The 17,141-nt window shown below is 49.7% G+C and overlaps 9 protein-coding genes across 9 annotated transcripts; 3 read left to right on the plus strand and 6 right to left on the minus strand.

Moving 5' to 3' along the window:
- Positions 1-798: 798 nt before the first annotated feature.
- CPAR01_16293 (uncharacterized protein) lies at positions 799-2,529 on the plus strand (the record flags this gene model as incomplete). The annotated part of the gene is made up of 1 exon (XM_060500538.1): positions 799-2,529. The coding sequence occupies one exon, from the start codon at positions 799-801 to the stop codon at positions 2,527-2,529; it is 1,731 nt and encodes a 576-aa protein (XP_060340719.1).
- Positions 2,530-3,282: 753 nt separating this feature from the next.
- On the plus strand, positions 3,283-3,726 carry CPAR01_16294 (uncharacterized protein; the record flags this gene model as incomplete). Its single annotated transcript, XM_060500539.1, has 2 exons — positions 3,283-3,285; positions 3,346-3,726. The coding sequence occupies 2 exons, from the start codon at positions 3,283-3,285 to the stop codon at positions 3,724-3,726; spliced, it is 384 nt and encodes a 127-aa protein (XP_060340720.1).
- A 185-nt stretch (positions 3,727-3,911) lies between these two features.
- CPAR01_16295 (uncharacterized protein) lies at positions 3,912-4,226 on the minus strand (the record flags this gene model as incomplete). The annotated part of the gene is made up of 1 exon (XM_060500540.1): positions 3,912-4,226. The coding sequence occupies one exon, from the start codon at positions 4,224-4,226 to the stop codon at positions 3,912-3,914; it is 315 nt and encodes a 104-aa protein (XP_060340721.1).
- A 754-nt stretch (positions 4,227-4,980) lies between these two features.
- On the minus strand, positions 4,981-5,385 carry CPAR01_16296 (uncharacterized protein; the record flags this gene model as incomplete). The annotated part of the gene is made up of 3 exons (XM_060500541.1): positions 4,981-5,077; positions 5,136-5,221; positions 5,281-5,385. 3 exons carry the CDS (start codon positions 5,383-5,385, stop codon positions 4,981-4,983), a joined length of 288 nt encoding a protein of 95 aa, XP_060340722.1.
- Positions 5,386-6,096: 711 nt separating this feature from the next.
- On the minus strand, positions 6,097-6,636 carry CPAR01_16297 (uncharacterized protein; the record flags this gene model as incomplete). The annotated part of the gene is made up of 2 exons (XM_060500542.1): positions 6,097-6,524; positions 6,594-6,636. 2 exons carry the CDS (start codon positions 6,634-6,636, stop codon positions 6,097-6,099), a joined length of 471 nt encoding a protein of 156 aa, XP_060340723.1.
- An 871-nt stretch (positions 6,637-7,507) lies between these two features.
- On the minus strand, positions 7,508-7,931 carry CPAR01_16298 (uncharacterized protein; the record flags this gene model as incomplete). The annotated part of the gene is made up of 2 exons (XM_060500543.1): positions 7,508-7,626; positions 7,682-7,931. 2 exons carry the CDS (start codon positions 7,929-7,931, stop codon positions 7,508-7,510), a joined length of 369 nt encoding a protein of 122 aa, XP_060340724.1.
- Positions 7,932-13,423: 5,492 nt separating this feature from the next.
- On the plus strand, positions 13,424-14,488 carry CPAR01_16299 (uncharacterized protein; the record flags this gene model as incomplete). Its single annotated transcript, XM_060500544.1, has 1 exon — positions 13,424-14,488. The coding sequence occupies one exon, from the start codon at positions 13,424-13,426 to the stop codon at positions 14,486-14,488; it is 1,065 nt and encodes a 354-aa protein (XP_060340725.1).
- Positions 14,489-14,675: 187 nt separating this feature from the next.
- CPAR01_16300 (acetyltransferase) lies at positions 14,676-15,389 on the minus strand (the record flags this gene model as incomplete). Its single annotated transcript, XM_060500545.1, has 2 exons — positions 14,676-14,932; positions 14,999-15,389. 2 exons carry the CDS (start codon positions 15,387-15,389, stop codon positions 14,676-14,678), a joined length of 648 nt encoding a protein of 215 aa, XP_060340726.1.
- A 676-nt stretch (positions 15,390-16,065) lies between these two features.
- CPAR01_16301 (NmrA-like family protein) lies at positions 16,066-17,074 on the minus strand (the record flags this gene model as incomplete). The annotated part of the gene is made up of 3 exons (XM_060500546.1): positions 16,066-16,512; positions 16,573-16,992; positions 17,042-17,074. The coding sequence occupies 3 exons, from the start codon at positions 17,072-17,074 to the stop codon at positions 16,066-16,068; spliced, it is 900 nt and encodes a 299-aa protein (XP_060340727.1).
- Between the last annotated feature and the right edge of the window lie 67 nt (positions 17,075-17,141).

Consider the following 17,141-nt stretch of genomic DNA (forward strand, 5'->3'; position numbering starts at 1 on the left):
CAATCTTCTGGGTAAAGTGCTGCATCTTGCCCCTGTTTAGTGCCAATGAACCAGGCTGTACGTCCTTTTAGGTTGAGGAAGCATGCCGGGGCGTTGCCGCGGACCGGACCGCTCACGCTTTCAACCGCCGATCCTGCGGAGGTCTCATCCCAACGATCTGCCACGCGATACTGGGGAAGCTTCCTTGGTGGATCAATGGACATGTATAAAGAATGCCGTCTTCATGAAAGGGGTTACATGTCCGATTTCCCCTATTGTTCCCCACGTGTGTTGCAGGTAGCAAAACCAAGGAATGGCGATGGCATTGATAGTTGGAGAGACCATGAGGACTCACTTCATCTGCAATATCGCTGTGGCCACCGTCTATGGCCGATCGCACCAACGAAAGCTTGATCATGAACCCTCCCTCACACTCTCACTAAGCCAGCCACATAACTTCGCACAATGACAATGGGGAGGTGTGTCCGTCCGTTAGTAGTTGTATAGCCGGTTGACCAGATGGGGACAATGACGCAGAGGATTGACTAGGGTCCTCCGATCATCGGAGACTGACCAGCGGACGACTCCCTAAGGTGTGGACGGACAGCGGATACACAACGCGGCATGCGGAGAAGTCTCCGCGCCCGCATCGCTTGGCGGCTGTTTGACTCAATAGGTCGTTGGCAAAAGCGATTGATCTAAAGCGCCGTTGCGTCCCATCGCGTGAAGTGAGTTTTCCACAGCGTTATCTTTGCCTTGCTCGATGGTAACCATCGCAGTCACCGACGCAGATGGCTTAGGATGCGACCTCACTCAACCATGGGTCAAGTCCCTCTGCCTCTGGATGGCATCTCCACTGGCGACTCAGACATTGAACGGTCCAACATAACCGAGGTTACGAACATTAACCATGTCAAGGGGAAATCAAATCCTGCCGCGCTTGGAGAGTCAACCACAGTCATAGCAGATGGGATTGATATCCCTCTCAACATCGATGCGCTAGATCCGGCATTCCAGCTCTCAGAATGTTTGCGATCACACGGTATCGAAGGCCTCCTCGAGGAGGACTACCCATCATCCCTCGATACGAGATACCAATCACCATTTGCATGGCCATTACGAAAGAAGATCACGGTGCTCTTTGGGACCTTCTTCGCCTCGACCCTAGCCGCCTACTCTGCCGGCGCTTATGCCATGGCCGCTGCCCCCCTGGTTGAGAAATGGCGTCTCACGAACACCCAATTCAACCTAGGCATCACCCTCTTCGTCTTGGGTTTCGGCTTCGCGCCCATGATACTAGCCTTGATCAGCGAGATCTACGGCCGCTACTGGGTCTTTGTCGGTTCAGGTGCCGTATTTTTCCTGGGAACCCTGGGCTGCGCGGTGACACAGTCGTTTCCTGGCATGTTGGTCTCTCGTCTGATTACAGGCAACGGGGCATCAGTCTTTGCGACGCTGACCGGGGGCGTGGTGGGAGACGTATTCCACAAGGAGAATCGCAACACGCCCATGGCCCTTTACTCGCTCACGATCATGATTGGAACCGGGTTGGGTCCCATGATCAGCGGTATAATCGTTGACAACCTCCATTGGAGATGGATCTTTTACGTGCAGATGATCACTGTCAGTTCTACCACGTTAGCCATCTTCATCTTCTTCGCCGAGACGCGGAGTAATGTTGTACTTGAGCGGAAGTGCGTAACTCTCAACAAACATTTCGACGGTATTCGCCTGCAGCGGGTCTCGTCGCCGATTGGGGACAAGACTGGATTGCGGCAAGGCACCGAGCAGCTTGGCGAGGGCCAGTCGCATTCTGTTCGTGTCCAGTTCCGCGCCCATTTTGAGGGTCCTGAGCTTGATATGAGTATCCTTTGGCGGAGCTTCTCCTTCCCCCTGAAACTTCTTTGCACCGAATCCGTCGTCTTTTGGTTCTCCGCCTGGGTTTCATTCGCGTGGGCGATCCTATACATGCAGTTCAACAGTATCGGTCTGGCATTCCGCTCCGTGTATGGCTTCAACAGCAGTCAGGTAGGAGGTATCTACACTTCAGTCATTGTTGGATCGGTAATCGGGGCGGTGATTACAATCTTCCAGGAGCCGATCTTCAAGAAGTTCATGCCTCAACGGATGGCAACGCCGGAAGGAAGACTCTATTCTGCATGTGTTGAGTCACTCTTCCTGCCGATCGGGCTGTTTTGGTTTGGCTGGAGCTCGTCTCCCAACGTACCTTGGATTGTGCCCGCACTCGCAATCACCTCCGTGACGGTTGGCATATTCACCATCTATCTGGCTGTCTTCAACTATCTGGCGGACACCTACCACCGATATGCCTCCTCCGCTCTAGCAGCACAGTCTATGTGCCGGAATCTGCTTGCCGGAGTGTTCCCTTTGTTTACAAACATCATGTTTCAGAGGCTTGGGTACGGTGTTGCGGGAAGTCTACTAGGTGGCATTGGTTTGCTTCTTTCGCTTGTCCCTTGGTTGCTGTGTATCTATGGGGAGAAAATCAGGGGTCGCAGTCCTTTTGCCGGGCAACTCAAAGCAGGTTGAAGTTTATGTTGATGTTACGCCAGATGCCAGAGAGTTTCATGCGTAGGCAAAGCAATGATGATGACCCTTCTTAGAATTAGAAACGGTTTCCAGTATAGTCAACAAGCCATCGCTCCGTATGACACTCTTAACATCGTTGGTTCAGATGTGCCCGAACCTCGACCCCGGATTCATGGTCATTATGTAAATGAACCTCATGAATCAGGCACTTTGACATGACTTCTCTGTGTATATCTTTGATCGGCTGATACAATAGCATCTTTTGCACCCAATATGGTTGATGTTACGTTGGTGTCATGGTGCTGAGTAACAGCCTTACAGGCAGCAGTGCTTCAAGGGAGTGTGAGTAAGCACCGTACGCTTAGTCGCTCGGAACAGATGTTCTAGTCGGACTATGGCCCTGAACTTATGGGTCTCGGAGATATTGCTGTTAGTAATGAGATCAATTGCCTGCTTCGAGTAAGCAAGATATTGGAGACTTATGCCTGTGAAGGGCGGAACTCCGCTGCTTCCTCCTTCTCTTCGAGTCTGATGCGGATTCCACTCCACTAGTGGTTCGTCTAGGTATCGTCAGTCAGACGTTCCCGCTCAATGCGACTAGAGATATGTATTGGGGTATTTCAGAACTACCTGCCTAAGTTGACCAGCGCGTAGAAGACTATAAATCCCACGAATACTAGACATCAACATCAACCTTGCGGTCAGACTTTCGCACAATCCTCAAATAGTCGAGGACAAGATCCAATATTCACAATGGTAAATTTATCGAAGTAGCAAATCTTGATGAAATCCGCATACTGACTGCATCCACCTCAGGTTCAACTCACTCAAATCATAACTGGCCTCGTCTTGGTCCTCGGAGCGCAAGCTGCCGCTACGCCCGCCACACTGCAGAAGCGCGACACTGTTAGTCTCGGCGTCTTCCACGACGGAGGCTGTGCTGGCAGTTATACCAACAATTTTGACGTCTCCTCTGGCCGGTGCCAAGACTTTTCGGGAAATGTCTACGGGGCATTATTCGCAAACAGAGGCGGGAACGTCTGCAAGCTCAAGTTCTGGGCAAATGCCGGGTGCAGTGGAAAGGCGACGGTCAGCACGGTCAACTCATACGAAGACCATTCTTGCGTTCCTGTTGCCAACAAGGACGGACAGTTCTACTTGACCGATGGAGCACGGTCTGTGTACATCACTTGCTGATTACTCCGTGCTATTCGATCCGTCGTTGAATAAAGAATTTCTTGGGTATCTTTCGCTCGTAAAACATAACTCAGTTGCCAGCTCCCCTTTGTTCGTCCCCTACTATTCAAAAAGGCATCCGTTCCGCCCATAAGCCTGCAAATCGACCAGAGATTTTGAAATGGATTCAATCCGATCTTTCGCGGTCAATGTCCAGAGTGGTCGGTGCCAGAGAAAGCTCCTGCGATTGCGGCATAACCTTGACCGATATCAGCGCTGACGCTGTGATGAGAAGATGATCCGCTTCCCACTGAGACGGCACTATCCGACCCAGAAGGCTTCAGCGACTCTCTGTTTGACTCTTGTGACGTCTTTTGTTGTTGGCGGATAGAGCTGCTCTCGATGCCCTTTCGTTCATCCTCGTCGAGGTCTTTGAAGACTGGGTCGTCGGCTGACAGAGCTCTCGGTCTCCCGACCCAGCTTTGGGAAGGCGCTTGTCTTGGCTTGAAAGGATTGCGCATGGTGTATTTATTATGTAACACAGAATGTCTCGATTTGTCGTGATGTTTCCGGGTTTAATGTCGATGACGGATCTTTGCGAAGACGGTCAACTTGTGTAGGTATGATGGTTTGTGTGTGTACGGACGTTGAGATATTGAAAGTATCAAACAAGAACCATGCAAAAGCTGGGGAAGATGGCGCGCACAAGCTTAAGTAGAAAGCTGCGCGACGGAGCCAAATACTCCCGAGTGCTGCGCCGCGCGCGTTGAGCTGCTATCGGGGAGGCCTACGGTGAGCATTTAGGCTGACACCGAAGGAGGCAGGAGGGGCGGAGTTGCTGTCCTCGTGGTTCCCAAGCCACGGTGATGCTTGTCTTACTAGCCAATCAGGACTGGTAACATTTGGTCGTGTTGAGTTTAAGCACTGGAACGAGGATGGTCCCCTGCCATGTCAGCCGAGCTGAGCCTAGCCTTGACGCTATCACCCCAGAATAACCGCCCGAGTGGTCTGGTAGACTGGTAGCGATAGCGAAGGCCGGCGGAGCCCTTGTGCTTAAATCGCAAACAGAGACAACTTTCATTCTGGTGTAGGGCTGATTGAGGGGGTGGGTTCATCGAAGGACCGAGGATCCGAGTTCTTGGAACGTAAGCAGCTGTTCAAGGCTATAATCAAACTTATAGCTTCATTGGCAGCTTCGCTAAACTGCCTACTACTTGCTATCATGCACCGTATGGCATGTCACCTGTGTGGCGCAAACTCCGTGAAATACGGCACCTAGGGGCACGGGATAACCTTTGTGCCATCCGAGGGACAGTACCCGGCCCAGTATGATCGCGTCGCCTTCTCGCAATTGTCTGGATCAGTCACGTCGCTAGCACCGAGGAATTAGGTTCAGTCAATAGATTAAAGTGTTCAGAGGATCCGCATACCGGTCAACCTGCAGATAACACCAGTTAAGCGTATCAAGAGTCTGAGATGACTGGCCTTTGGTCACAAAGACGAGGGCGTTCACATCCTAGGCAGTGTACGCGTTAGCGAGCTGGCGTTCGACAGATCGAATGGATGGTTTCTCACCTCGGTTTGATAGCAGCAAGTGTTGTCCTGTCTTGTTTCCAAGGCGACAGGGCTGGCCATGGCCATCACAGGCGCGGAAAGGAGGGCAACCTTAGAGAAGTGCATTGCAGGCAAGATGGGTCAAAAGATGTACGAGAAACTCTCCATGACGCAAAGGTATTATTTCAGAGCGACCCTTGACGGCTTTAATACCTGAACCATTCTACCATCGCTCGCGGAGAGCGCAAGGAAACCGTCCAACCTCGGCGCCAAGAGCCGGGAATAAAGAGTGCACTGATTGGGTTTCGTGGATGTGTTTTTGCCGTTCATCCAGGGACATTTTAATGAAATAGCGAATCATGCGAGACTGTTGTGATTAAGGTTCGGGTAAGGTCCAACGACGTGAACCATATAATTAATTACAGGCGGGGAAATAGCGAAGCGACCTTATGCAGGCCCTTAAGCGATGCTCCCACCAAGAGTTACGATAAACTGTCCCGGCACTCTGACTCCTGGTTGAGATGATCGATGCCCAGCAATGGATTAGAGGCTTGATTACAGATGCTGACAGGTAATGACTTGAAACCTTCAGCCGATAAACCCAAGTGAATCTAATGCTTGGCTACACACGCGGGCATTCAGAGATCCTTGATTCCCCGGTTCTTAAGTGCACATGATTTCTCTTGACCCCGCAACAGTAGGGGGGAAGCTGCAGTGGACACTAGCACTCCTCGCAGCTTTACAGCGTAAGTAGGTAGAATGATGCGCTTTTGGCCCTTCTTGTCTTTGCTTGTCTTCAGCCCGTCTACATTCTCGATGTAATGAAAGGTACGTTAATTAGTATCCCCAATATCCCTTGACCAAGAAGGCCCCGTAGCCCGCCAAAGCACCGAGAATACCGATGCTGCCGAAATAGCCGATGGGTCTGCCTTTGCCCATGCCTTCGGGCTTCATAATTCCAAGCTCGGCATGCAGCACACGGAGGGCAAAGAAGCTCCCGAGCAGCCAGCTCAGTGTCTTGCGGTTGCCTCCATTGACCTCGATCAGTGAAGCGAGGATGAAAGCAAGCGGCACATTTTCGATGTAATTGACATGCGATCGGCCGGCAAGGTAAAGTGCATTGGCCTTGTATGATTCGGGGTCCGCTCCAGGGTTTGAGGAGTTGTCGCCCAAGTATTGCTTTGATTTCAGACGCTCGTTGACGACACGAAGGCTAAGGAATGCGTAGTAGATCGTGAATGGGAGCGCGAACGTGCCCGTAACAGCTACCCGAAGATGCAAGTTAGCTCTTAGGCAAACATATCTGAGGCTAAAATTCGGTGTCTAGCACATACGCAGTAGCCTGGGAATCGTTGTCAGTCCAATTGGTTGGCTCATTGTTGCGATTGATATGAGGTTCGTGATAGGAACAATTGAGAAGAACTCTATCCAACTTTCAAAAAAATCGAATGATGAAAGGCTGGTAGCGCACCTGAGGAAACCTCGAGGATATGTAGCTCGAGGCGGGTGCCCGGTCGCAATGACGATGAAGTGCCGCTAGTGCCGTTACTCTGGCTCTCTTGACATCATGCATTCAAGACTCACCCCGTTCTAGGACAGGCGCCAAACTACGAAAGAGCCGTCTCCACGTTCAAGGGTCCAAGTTATGACAATTGTGCTTTCTGGGACCACGGAGCTATTCTTCTTGGGAATTTCGATTTGAAATACCTAACGGCACTCCTGATTCGAGTGTGATCGCCGATACCCTACTCCTGAGCACTAAGGCAATTAAGACGTTCGGGGACCATCAAGAGCATGCTCACCACTATGCAAACAACGTGCTTTCTCCGAAGGTTTACTGTAATCAGACACGAAATCCAGCCAATGTCTATTTATTTCTACTGGGAATGTATGGTAGATGTCTCACTTGGCTGCTCGTTGACGGCTACAATGATACGTACGCTAGACCTTAAAAAGTTCGGCTATCATTCCTCACAAGATAATCGCGTCGGGAGTTTATATATAGATCATTGATCGTGTCCAATTTCTCTATAGAAAATAGTACCTAAGGAGTGAATTACCATTATTATGCCAAGCCCAGTCACTGGCGTACATCCTTGTCAGTCGTGACTCCCAAGGAAGGTTCCATATGCTGTGTCTGCGTTCAACTCCAACCCATGCGTTCATGCACCATTTTCTCCGGTCCCAAATCGTCGAAGAAATCACAAACTCCAGAAAATGCGAGAGTCCCAATAAGTGATGAGAAAGGCTAAGAGCAGGTGACCTTGAAGCTCAAGAAGTTGTCGGCGATAACGCTCCACTCCTCGCAAGTCTGGACGCCGACTTGGCGACCTCCCTCTCCACAATCGGCTGTAGGGTAGGCAATCACTTGGCCAGCCAGTATTAGCCATTTGTCTCAAGAAACAGGGTATTAGGGTCTTACTCTCACAGCCCTCTGTAAGGCTGCTGAGGCGAATGGCCTTAACGACATTGTCCGGTGCGTTGAACGTTGTTTGGCACACATCGGTTTGCGACTTTGTGATGGTCCAGACGCCGAGGTTACCGGCAGCTCCGCATCCCTGTTCGCTCCAGATCCGGAAGTCGGTGATGTGGGGGTCTTGACGGGGCACGGCACCGGCCTCGGCTCCGAGGAACAGGGCCGCTGCGGTTGCGATGATGGTTGAAAAATGCATGATGGAATGGATGAAGAGGGATTTGGTTTTTTTGAGGGGGTGCAAGGGGTCTTGAATGTACTGTAGCTGGAAGAGGAACAGAGTTCGGGTATGCAGCGTTGAGGTCTGTTTTTGTTGGTGTAATTGGAGTTTGGACGGTCCGAGGGCTGAGAGTGGTTGGAATGATGAGGAGATGAGAATCGGAAGAATGGGAGAGGACAGCTCACCTGGATTTATACCAATTCTGAACACGTCTGAACTTCTTGATGCCCTTCACAAAATTTGTTGGTCTGGCGTATCTCCGTGATCATGCGTTTGCTTTCCTGCATCGGCCAACCCTGACGACGAGTGTGCTCTTCCGGGAATACGAACGATCAACATGACGAAGACTTGGGTCTTACATAGGTCTTACTCGTCTGTACGCACCCGAATCCTGCAGCAAACAAAGCTTTCGGACATACGGCCGCGCAGTGTCACCAGCATCCCTCCAGACCGCTTTGTCGGGACTACCGGTCGTGGCTGAGCTCCCCGTATAGTGTTCTTTGAGTGGTATCTTGAGAAACAGAGGACCCTGCTGGTGAGCCATCATCGGGGAAATATGGTCGTTGAGAGGTGATCACCTGCGATTGTCTACTCGTGTTAGTCTCGGGTCTCAAGGAATCTCCTCCCGCCCACGGAGGAACCCCGCAAAGTGAGATTCTTCCGCACTATGATCGGCGTGCTAGGCTCACACGGAAACGTCACTGGCCAGTCACACGTCCATGTCTCCCTTCAAGGCGATCCCTCCGATCCCCGGTTGCGCAAGCCGCAAAGCTTGAAAACGGCCACCGGTGGGACCTGGTTGGGCAATGTTGCCCTCTTTGGTCCACTGGCGCAAGAGGCTTCGATATGCGATGCAGTGTTTCTCAACATGAACCTTGTGCTGTTCTCGGTGAGGCATCCAGTCCACTGATTACTATTATTCGATTGACAAGCGGTTACGGACTCTCCAAAAAGCGCTTTGGCTTTGAGTCGGACCATCGTCGTGCAAACATCGGAACACCATTGAAGACACACGAAGGCTCATTTTCTCACACACTGTACAACAAACATGACGCCTTTCTAGAATAGACCTAACATTCAACGGCGCCAGCTTTTCTTCAAGAGTCATAGAAAAGAGTGTGATTGCATGACTTTGAAATCGAACCCGTCTGTCTGTGGAAAATCACCTTGGTGAAAATTGAAACAAGCTCATGATTTTGTTTGAGGATCGCGAGAACATGGAAGTACTATCTTTCTGCTGTGTCGACATCTACCTATCCTTCAATCTCACGTCCGCCATCTCAGAACAAATTTGAGTTGATCAGAAGCCTGCGGTCCTGACCAAGGCCATAACCCAGTATCGATGCGTAAATGGCGCGCGGTTTGGGCGAGTCGTTCTCCAAATGTCCGTTCCAAGTACACCTCACTGCGGCATAAGCAGGCTTGACCCGCAATACTAGTAGGCATAACGGTAATAATCCAATTATCATAAGGCATGGAGGCTTCCATCACGCGGTCAACGCGGTGCTGCAGGTCATACCAGGCTGCGATAACCCGACATGAGTTGCATCTACGTGAACCCTGCGTGATACCACCTTGAAGTGTTGGGGGGAAGAGGTTCATTGCTTGGTTCGAGCGTGGGAATGGTATGCCAAGAAAACGACAGCGAAAGTCACAATCTGGGTAGACCAGTTTTGTTCGACAGGCTGGACAGACTGGATCGGGCCTTGGGTACACATTAGTTGGCAGGAAGTCTTGGAGACCGTAATCTGAGTAATAGATTATGAACAGACAACCTTTACAAAATATGTGAGCGCACGGTAGGACGATGGCGTCCTTGGGTGAACGTGGGTGCAGATTCGCAAAATTTTCATGGCCATGAATTGCATGCAAACGACTGACTCCATCGGAACCAGTATCCTCTGGGGAAGGTAGTCCGTCTCCAACAAGATTCATAGGCTCTCTGCAGATTGCGCACTCAAGTGTCAGTCCGTTCCACAAGCTGGGGTTTGCCGTTAAAGTCCTTCTGAGTGATTCGAAATACATCGACGATGGAGCAATGGGGTGGTTTGACGACATGATGGGGGTGAACTTGTATGCAAAGAATGAGATCGATTGAGGCCTGAATGCAATTATTTCTGGTATATATCGTTATTGAAGTCAAATCATGTATCCTGTAGACTCGGATCCCGGCCGAAATATGTAGTTGACGATGCTTTTGAATAAGTTTGTTCAAGAAAGAAATAAGAGGTCGAGGCACAATTTCCAAACTATCGATTGTCAAGCAGGTATCCGAGACAAAGCTCAAGGACAAGAGCTCTACTCAATAACTCAATTCGACCATTAAGAGAATCATTTCTTTTACCAAAAAAACAATTGCATTCTTCAATTGAGTAAACAAGGAAAAGAAATCGAAGAAAATCAAGAATAGGTCGTGGTCAAAGCCTGCATTCCAGTGGTTGGATGCCGTTGCTCAACTAAACTGGAGTTAGTTGTAATCAACATCGGCAAAAGGAGTTATTCAATGTTGCACAGGGCTAATTTTCACCTGATGAGCTCGTCTGGTCTCTTCTGTGATCCTGGTACAAGATCTGTGAGTCGTAAAAATATCGAACTTTCCTATTCTATAATAAATAAATCTATAATGTAGTGTATACAATTAAATTTGATGAAGAAAAATATTTCCTATAGCAAATAAAATTATTCATTATTGTTGCTTTTGTTTAATTTAAAGGCTAGAATCGAAAAATCACGAGAGCTAATGTCCATCTATCTAGAGGTCAAATTCGTCATCGTTACTAAGATATCGATAATGAGCTAGCCACCAAGAACAAAGTCTTCCAGAGTCCTCTGTCTCTGGTCAATATCGGCGGCTGTCGAGGTGTCTTTGGTCGGACATGGGGGCTTGAAGTCCACAGTTAGTATCAATGTTCCTTTCAATTGGCTACAGAAACTTTTCAAGACTTGACCCGCGAACATCTCGAGTCATTTTCTGGGGCACTAAGCCCTTTGTGACGTTTCTCGAGGATATCGAGATCTTGATTGAACAAAATACATTGTTTCGCCTGTCGACACAAGTCAGACTCTGGCAAAAGTCTCTGCTGCGTTAATCACTGAATCAGGAGGCGTTCCCTTTTCCCCGTAACATCTTACGCAAATAACAGAATTGATTCCAGCTTCCAGAACAGACAGATTAAGTAAGACCTGGAGCCTGAAGCTATACAGGCAGATGTCTGAGAGCTTTCTGGTTTCGAAATACCATTGTCAACTATTACCAGCGAGCTAATGTGTTCTTCAATCTACATTGACGGGTTGGTTGTTTAGACCAAATTCTGAGGCCTAGATCAGCACTGCATTCCGAGGTGATATCTCGAGAATTGTTGGGCTGACGCAAACGAGATGTGATATTCCAGGCGACTGCTTCTAGGCTCATATTACTGAATCACTTCTTGCTACATAATTCAGTTGCTATGTCTCGCTCAGCTCCTGAGGCTCCAGTTTGCTAGCAATGAAAGCCCTTCCCGCCATGATAATGCAACTGCGGAGATGTTAAGGTTCTCTGATGTATCTTTCAGGAGTTCTTCACTCAAAAAGCCCAGGTTCATTTCTCGTCTACTATCAGCCTTCGTGCGATTATCGACCAAGTGATATATGTTTGGCTGCTAACGGCATCGACAAACTCAAATGTCAGGGCTCTATATGTGGCTGATGGTGAGCCCGCCCAAGTTTCATAATCCCTAACAGGCGACCAACCGAAACGGTACGTGGGGGGTTCGGGATAGTGTGACAGATCATGCATGCTGGGACCATTATACTCATGATAAAATTGCGATTATTACCTCCCGTCCATTTTTAAAGTTGGCACTTCATGTCCCGCCTCCATTTCATGAGATGGAAAGGTTTGGTGTCAGTGTCAATCGAGACAGTGACCTTACCACGGCATCCCCAAGCTATTTCGCATTTGATGTATCTACATATGTTGAGTGGGATATCACCATCTGCAAGCCGTCTAGATAATTCGAAGAAGCTATGAGAACCAAACTCTCAGTCGGGGGTGGAATGTCTTCATCGCATAATTCTCGATAGTTCTCATCGTAGCTCCAAAGTCGCTGACTCTCGAACATCGCACACCTTATCCGTACTCGAGGTGACTTTGTTGGGCCACATTAAGACAAAGATATCGTGTGTTAATAGCGGTAACAAGTCTATGGGATATTAATAATCGGCGATCTTCTACTTGATTCTGATTTTCGGGGAAGCCCGACAGGTGGGTATTGTGGGTGACCGAAGCGACCGGAGGGCCATAATATTTTGGAGTCTTAGCAGGATGAACCAACTACCACCCTTCCCTCACTGACTAATACTTTCAGAGATTCGCAGGATCCGCATAGAGACGAGGCAAATCAGTTGTATACATGTATGTCAGTCAACGCAATATCAGGACATGGAACATCTCTCAACGAAGGCATTCTTCCGCCAAAACGCGCGGCTTGGCTGTTTCCCGAGTAGCTCGGAATGCGGAATAGCCGCATTGGATGAGATTTTTATCAAGCAGTGCGTTGAAATCATCTATGTCTACCGGCACGGTTGACCCCTACTTCATGGCTTGACCTGTCGGATAACAAGAAACAAAGATATCCAATTAGAATCACGGTAAAAGCTGCCATATTGCTAAAGTCAGCCTTGGGTTGGATGCGACGTAAGCTATCGGATGTTTGGTTCATGAGTCGTCGTGTTCGTCCCATCCGCGCCTCCTTTAATGTTCTATGCGGGAGGGGCATTTCCTTCTAGAACCCGGTCAGGGAGGTCTCGCGAGGTCCGTAGAGACGTTGACATACACGCAAACGCGTCAGTGATAGGACTTCCGGTGGGACAATCCGGGCCAGAGCCTCGGTGTCAGTAGGGGTAGGGAGGCGGCCCGGTAGGCTGAGTCGGACGAAGCGGGTATTGTGGGCCTATTCTCCCACCTCCCGAGCGCAACATCACCCACGTTCCGGGCAGAAAACTTGCCCTCTTTCCCCTTGAATCCCGGGGATGTACGGATCATTCACGTAGCTTTCTCATGCTAAGCTACGACCACACTCTATTCCTGGAACGATGGGTGCAAAATCCCGTGGACCAGATGAGCCTGTTCAACCAGATTCAAGGGATTACGAATATGGATCCTGGTTCTCCGACCTACATCCACTCTATCGGGACGGCCTAGTCGAGGCGCAGAGTAGTCGTAATGGGAGCTCATGCGAAAAGGGATGCCAAGTTGTGGGTAGCGAGAAAATCATGATGAAGTTCAGAGTGAAGACACACATATAAAGCAAAGCTGCTATTACCGCAATAGAGGAGATTCTTAATCGTCAGAAGCAGCAACAAAACCTCATCCAGACCTTCACTAAGACTACTTTCCAAGCTTTTCCGCTCAATTACATCGAGATCTCTCTCCTTCTCTCTCTCTAACCACGTCTTGGCTTTGACTTACACACATCATACACGACAAGATGAAGTTTACTACTCTCGCTCTCGCTGCTCTCTCTTTGGCCGCCACCGAGGTCATTGCTCACCCTGAGAAGCTGACCAAGGAGAACGCAAAGAAAGAGGCAGCTCTTGCTGGTCGTTCAACCAACAAGTGCGCTGCTGCAATCGAGAAGCGCAAGGCTGAAATCATTGCCAAGCGCTCTCAGCGCCTCTATGAGCGCCGCGTCGAGAATGGCGACATTCTTCCAAACGTCCACGGCATGTCTAAGCGCAACACCCTTCAATACACCAGCATCCAGAACAACACCTGTCTCCTGGCCCCCGAAACTATTTTTGGACCCTACGGCGTGGACGGCGAGTTGGTCCGTCACGACCTCCGCGAAACTCAGTCCGGCATTGACTTCTATCTCGACATCGGAATCATTGATGTCGAGACCTGCGAGCCGCTAGAGGGTGCCTCGGCCTCTATCTGGGCCTGCAATGCGACTGGCTCATATGCTTCCTTCACTGGCATTGACCCCGACACCTCTGAGTTGCTTGATGGCTGGAGCAAGCGATCTGATGGCACTACCGACGATGAGACTTTCCTCCGCGGCATTCAGGTCTCCGATGAAGCTGGTATGATCGAGTTTCTTACCAAGTTTCCCGGCTACTACACTTCTCGCTCTACCCACATCCACGTGGCTGTTCAAGCCAACGCCTCCGACGGTGTTGGTTTCAGCCAGAGCGCACTTCAGCACGTCGGACAGCTCTTCTTCGAGGAAGACCTCCTTTCCCAAGTCTACGCCGTTAGCCCCTACTCCGCCCACCTCGAGACCTTGAACCGCACCACCAATGCCGAGGACTCTGTCCTGTCCAGCGCTAGCGAGGACGGTTATAGCCCCTTCATCAGCGTCTCTCTTCTTGGAGACACCGTTGAGGACGGTCTCGTTGGCTACATCACCATCGGTGTCAACTCTACCGGTGACAGCATCGCTACCACTGGCAACGATGTGAACCCTCAAGGCTGGATCCCCACTGTTTCTGTGGGAACAGAAAAGATGGCGCAGGCTACTGCCGCTGACCGTGCTGCCGGTTACACTTCTTAAGCGAACAGTAACATTCGGATTCGCCGTTGTTGATCATGGAGCATTGCATGACGGGATAGGAAAATGGTAGCATAGCATGGCGTTTTAACATAGATGGTTGTTTGCAATAGATTTCATTTCATTTCACACACTCTCCATTACTTCCTTCTTAAAGCAGATTGAGTGGACTTTCAAATGTGCAAGTGATTCATGGAAACCAGGAGTATGGTTCTCGGATCATTCCCCAGATCATATGAGGACGATGCTCCCCAAATTTGGTCAAGTCAGCGCGGTGTACTTCGATATCATCAAAGCCGACTTTTTGGTAAAGAGAGTGGCCAGCCTCTGTTGCCTCAAGATATATCGGAACTTCTAATCGGAGTGATTCCTGGATCCCGAAGGCCATGAGATGTTGCCCCACGCCGCGGTGTTGATACAGGGGTTCTGTCACTAAGATATGAAGGTCTGCCATCACTTAGCATTAGGGAAGCTAGTCCTTTTCAGACTTGACGATTTGGAAAGACGACTCACAAACGCACGGCTTGTAGGCCATTAGACGGTCTCTCATTAAGCCCACGCCTCCAAACACCAAGCTGCAAGCCTCCTCATTGGAACTTTTGCCCCAAGAATGCAGTTTCCCTGTGCTCAAAGGCATGCCATGTTCGTAGACATGCCATTTGGCAAACCCAACGATTGCGCAATCACCTCTTCGCTCCGTATCTACTGCCACGAACATTCGAACGGTCGGGTCGTCTCGAAGCTGCCTGATCAAGTCGGTGGTACGAAGCCCTAAGAACCCATCTTTCGGGACGTGACCGGGAAACATAATTTTAGTGAAAGGGCTTTTGCCAAAAGCTACGTGCCCGACCTCTGCGCATCGCTTGAGGTCGCTCTCGAGCGCAGTTCGAATCTCTATAGGCATGATCATAAGATGTTGTCGGTGATGATACAGGACTGGGCGAGTTTACGAGCTCATCAGTGCAAGTGGGATACCGAGGAACTAAAGCACCATCGCAAGCATGACGTTGAAGAATTTGTGGAGCAAGCGAACTCGATGATGCACGCCAGCATATCTCTTGTGGACGCAAGACAAAGTTGAGAAATATGAATCTGTGCACAAAACAAAGTTTAGACGGAGCCTGGAATGAGCACTTCCCGAAAAGGAAGCGCCGTTTGGCCAGCGAACGATTGGGGTGGCGAAGGCATAGTTCAACTTGATTGAGTTTATCTGCGGCTTCGGCTGCATTGCCATCAGACGAAAGGACATTAGGAATGGCATGTGGGACGTATGGGCGGTCTCAGACTTTGCTCATCTATGTCAGTTGAACTTTCCTCAGCGTCTCAGGCTTTTCTAAGTTCTTTTAGTGCCTACTAAGTACTATGATGTTCCCTAGACCGAATGTTAAAGATTAGTTCCTACGGCGACGCGGCGCTCGACATATGGCCTCTTGTTATTCCTGCCATCGAGATATTCATGCCTCAAACTTAATGATCAAACTTCCGCGACGGCGTAATTGGCACGAGCAAGACAAGTTGATTTGATAGGGCGATAGCCTCTATTGTATTAGCATCTGCTTATTTTCGTTACTCATAAATCTCTACTTCCACGCGGACAGAGCCTTCTTGGTCTCAGACTTGAGGTCTTCCTCCTGCAGACCCAACAACTTAACCGCCGCATTGTCCTTTGTGGCATTACCGTTGCCATCAGCAAAGCTGTACTGCTGCAACAAGTCGATAAAGGCGCTGAAGTCACCCTTGGATAGCTTCTCATCCGCAATCTTCTCCAGATCGGCAGTCTTGACGTTGCTGACGGTGAAAGTAGAGCCAGTCAGCTCCTCAACAACCTTGAGCAATTCGCGTTGAGTAGTCGTGAATGAAGCAACGTCAATGTACTTGTTGGCTGTCGCCTCGGTGTTCTTGAGCACGCCAGCAACGGACTTTCCAATAAAGGGAAGAGATGATGGCGAAACAGGCTCGTTTCCAGAGTCAAAGATTCTGATAGCCTTGTTCTTGATATCGAAGCCTAGAAGGCCACCGCTAAAGTCCTATGCTCGATCAGCACGCTGACTACATGTAAAGATGGGAGAAGATGATTATTAGCTTACCCAATCGAAGAAGGGTCCAGTAGCGATACCAGTCCACGTGAATGAGCTGTTCTTCTCAGAGAGTTCAATCAAATAGTCAACAAACTCAATCTTGGGAGTCAAGATGCCGCCAATCTTAGAGCCGCGGGCCTTGCGAGTGTTGATTCCGAATTCTGATGGGATGAAGCGCTTAACTTGAGCGGCAACAGCAGCGTCGGCGAGTGTCTTTTGACTTCCGAATCCAGCATTTCCGACGACAGACACGACGGCGTCCTGGCCCTTGAAAACCTCTGTGACAGCTTCGACTGAGGAGAGATCGATCTTCTTAACAGTGGCCTCGGAGGGGAATGTTGCGCTGGACTCCTTTCTCGAGACTGCTGTGACTTCAAACCCGGCGTCAATGAGGCCACGGACGATGCTGGGGCCAAGGTTTCCGGAACCCTGATGGAATTAGTATCGGAACGTTAAGTGACATGATAGGTGAACTTACTCCGACAACAGCGACCTTCTTAACGACAGACATGTTGAGACTCTTGGACTTGGTTTAAGACTGTGTTGGAGTTTGGAGTTTAAGAATTGGAGAGTTGAGA

This window comes from Colletotrichum paranaense (assembly GCF_030867605.1).
Source record: "Colletotrichum paranaense strain IMI 384185 chromosome Unknown Scaffold_24.1, whole genome shotgun sequence".
Lineage (NCBI taxonomy): Eukaryota > Fungi > Ascomycota > Sordariomycetes > Glomerellales > Glomerellaceae > Colletotrichum > Colletotrichum paranaense.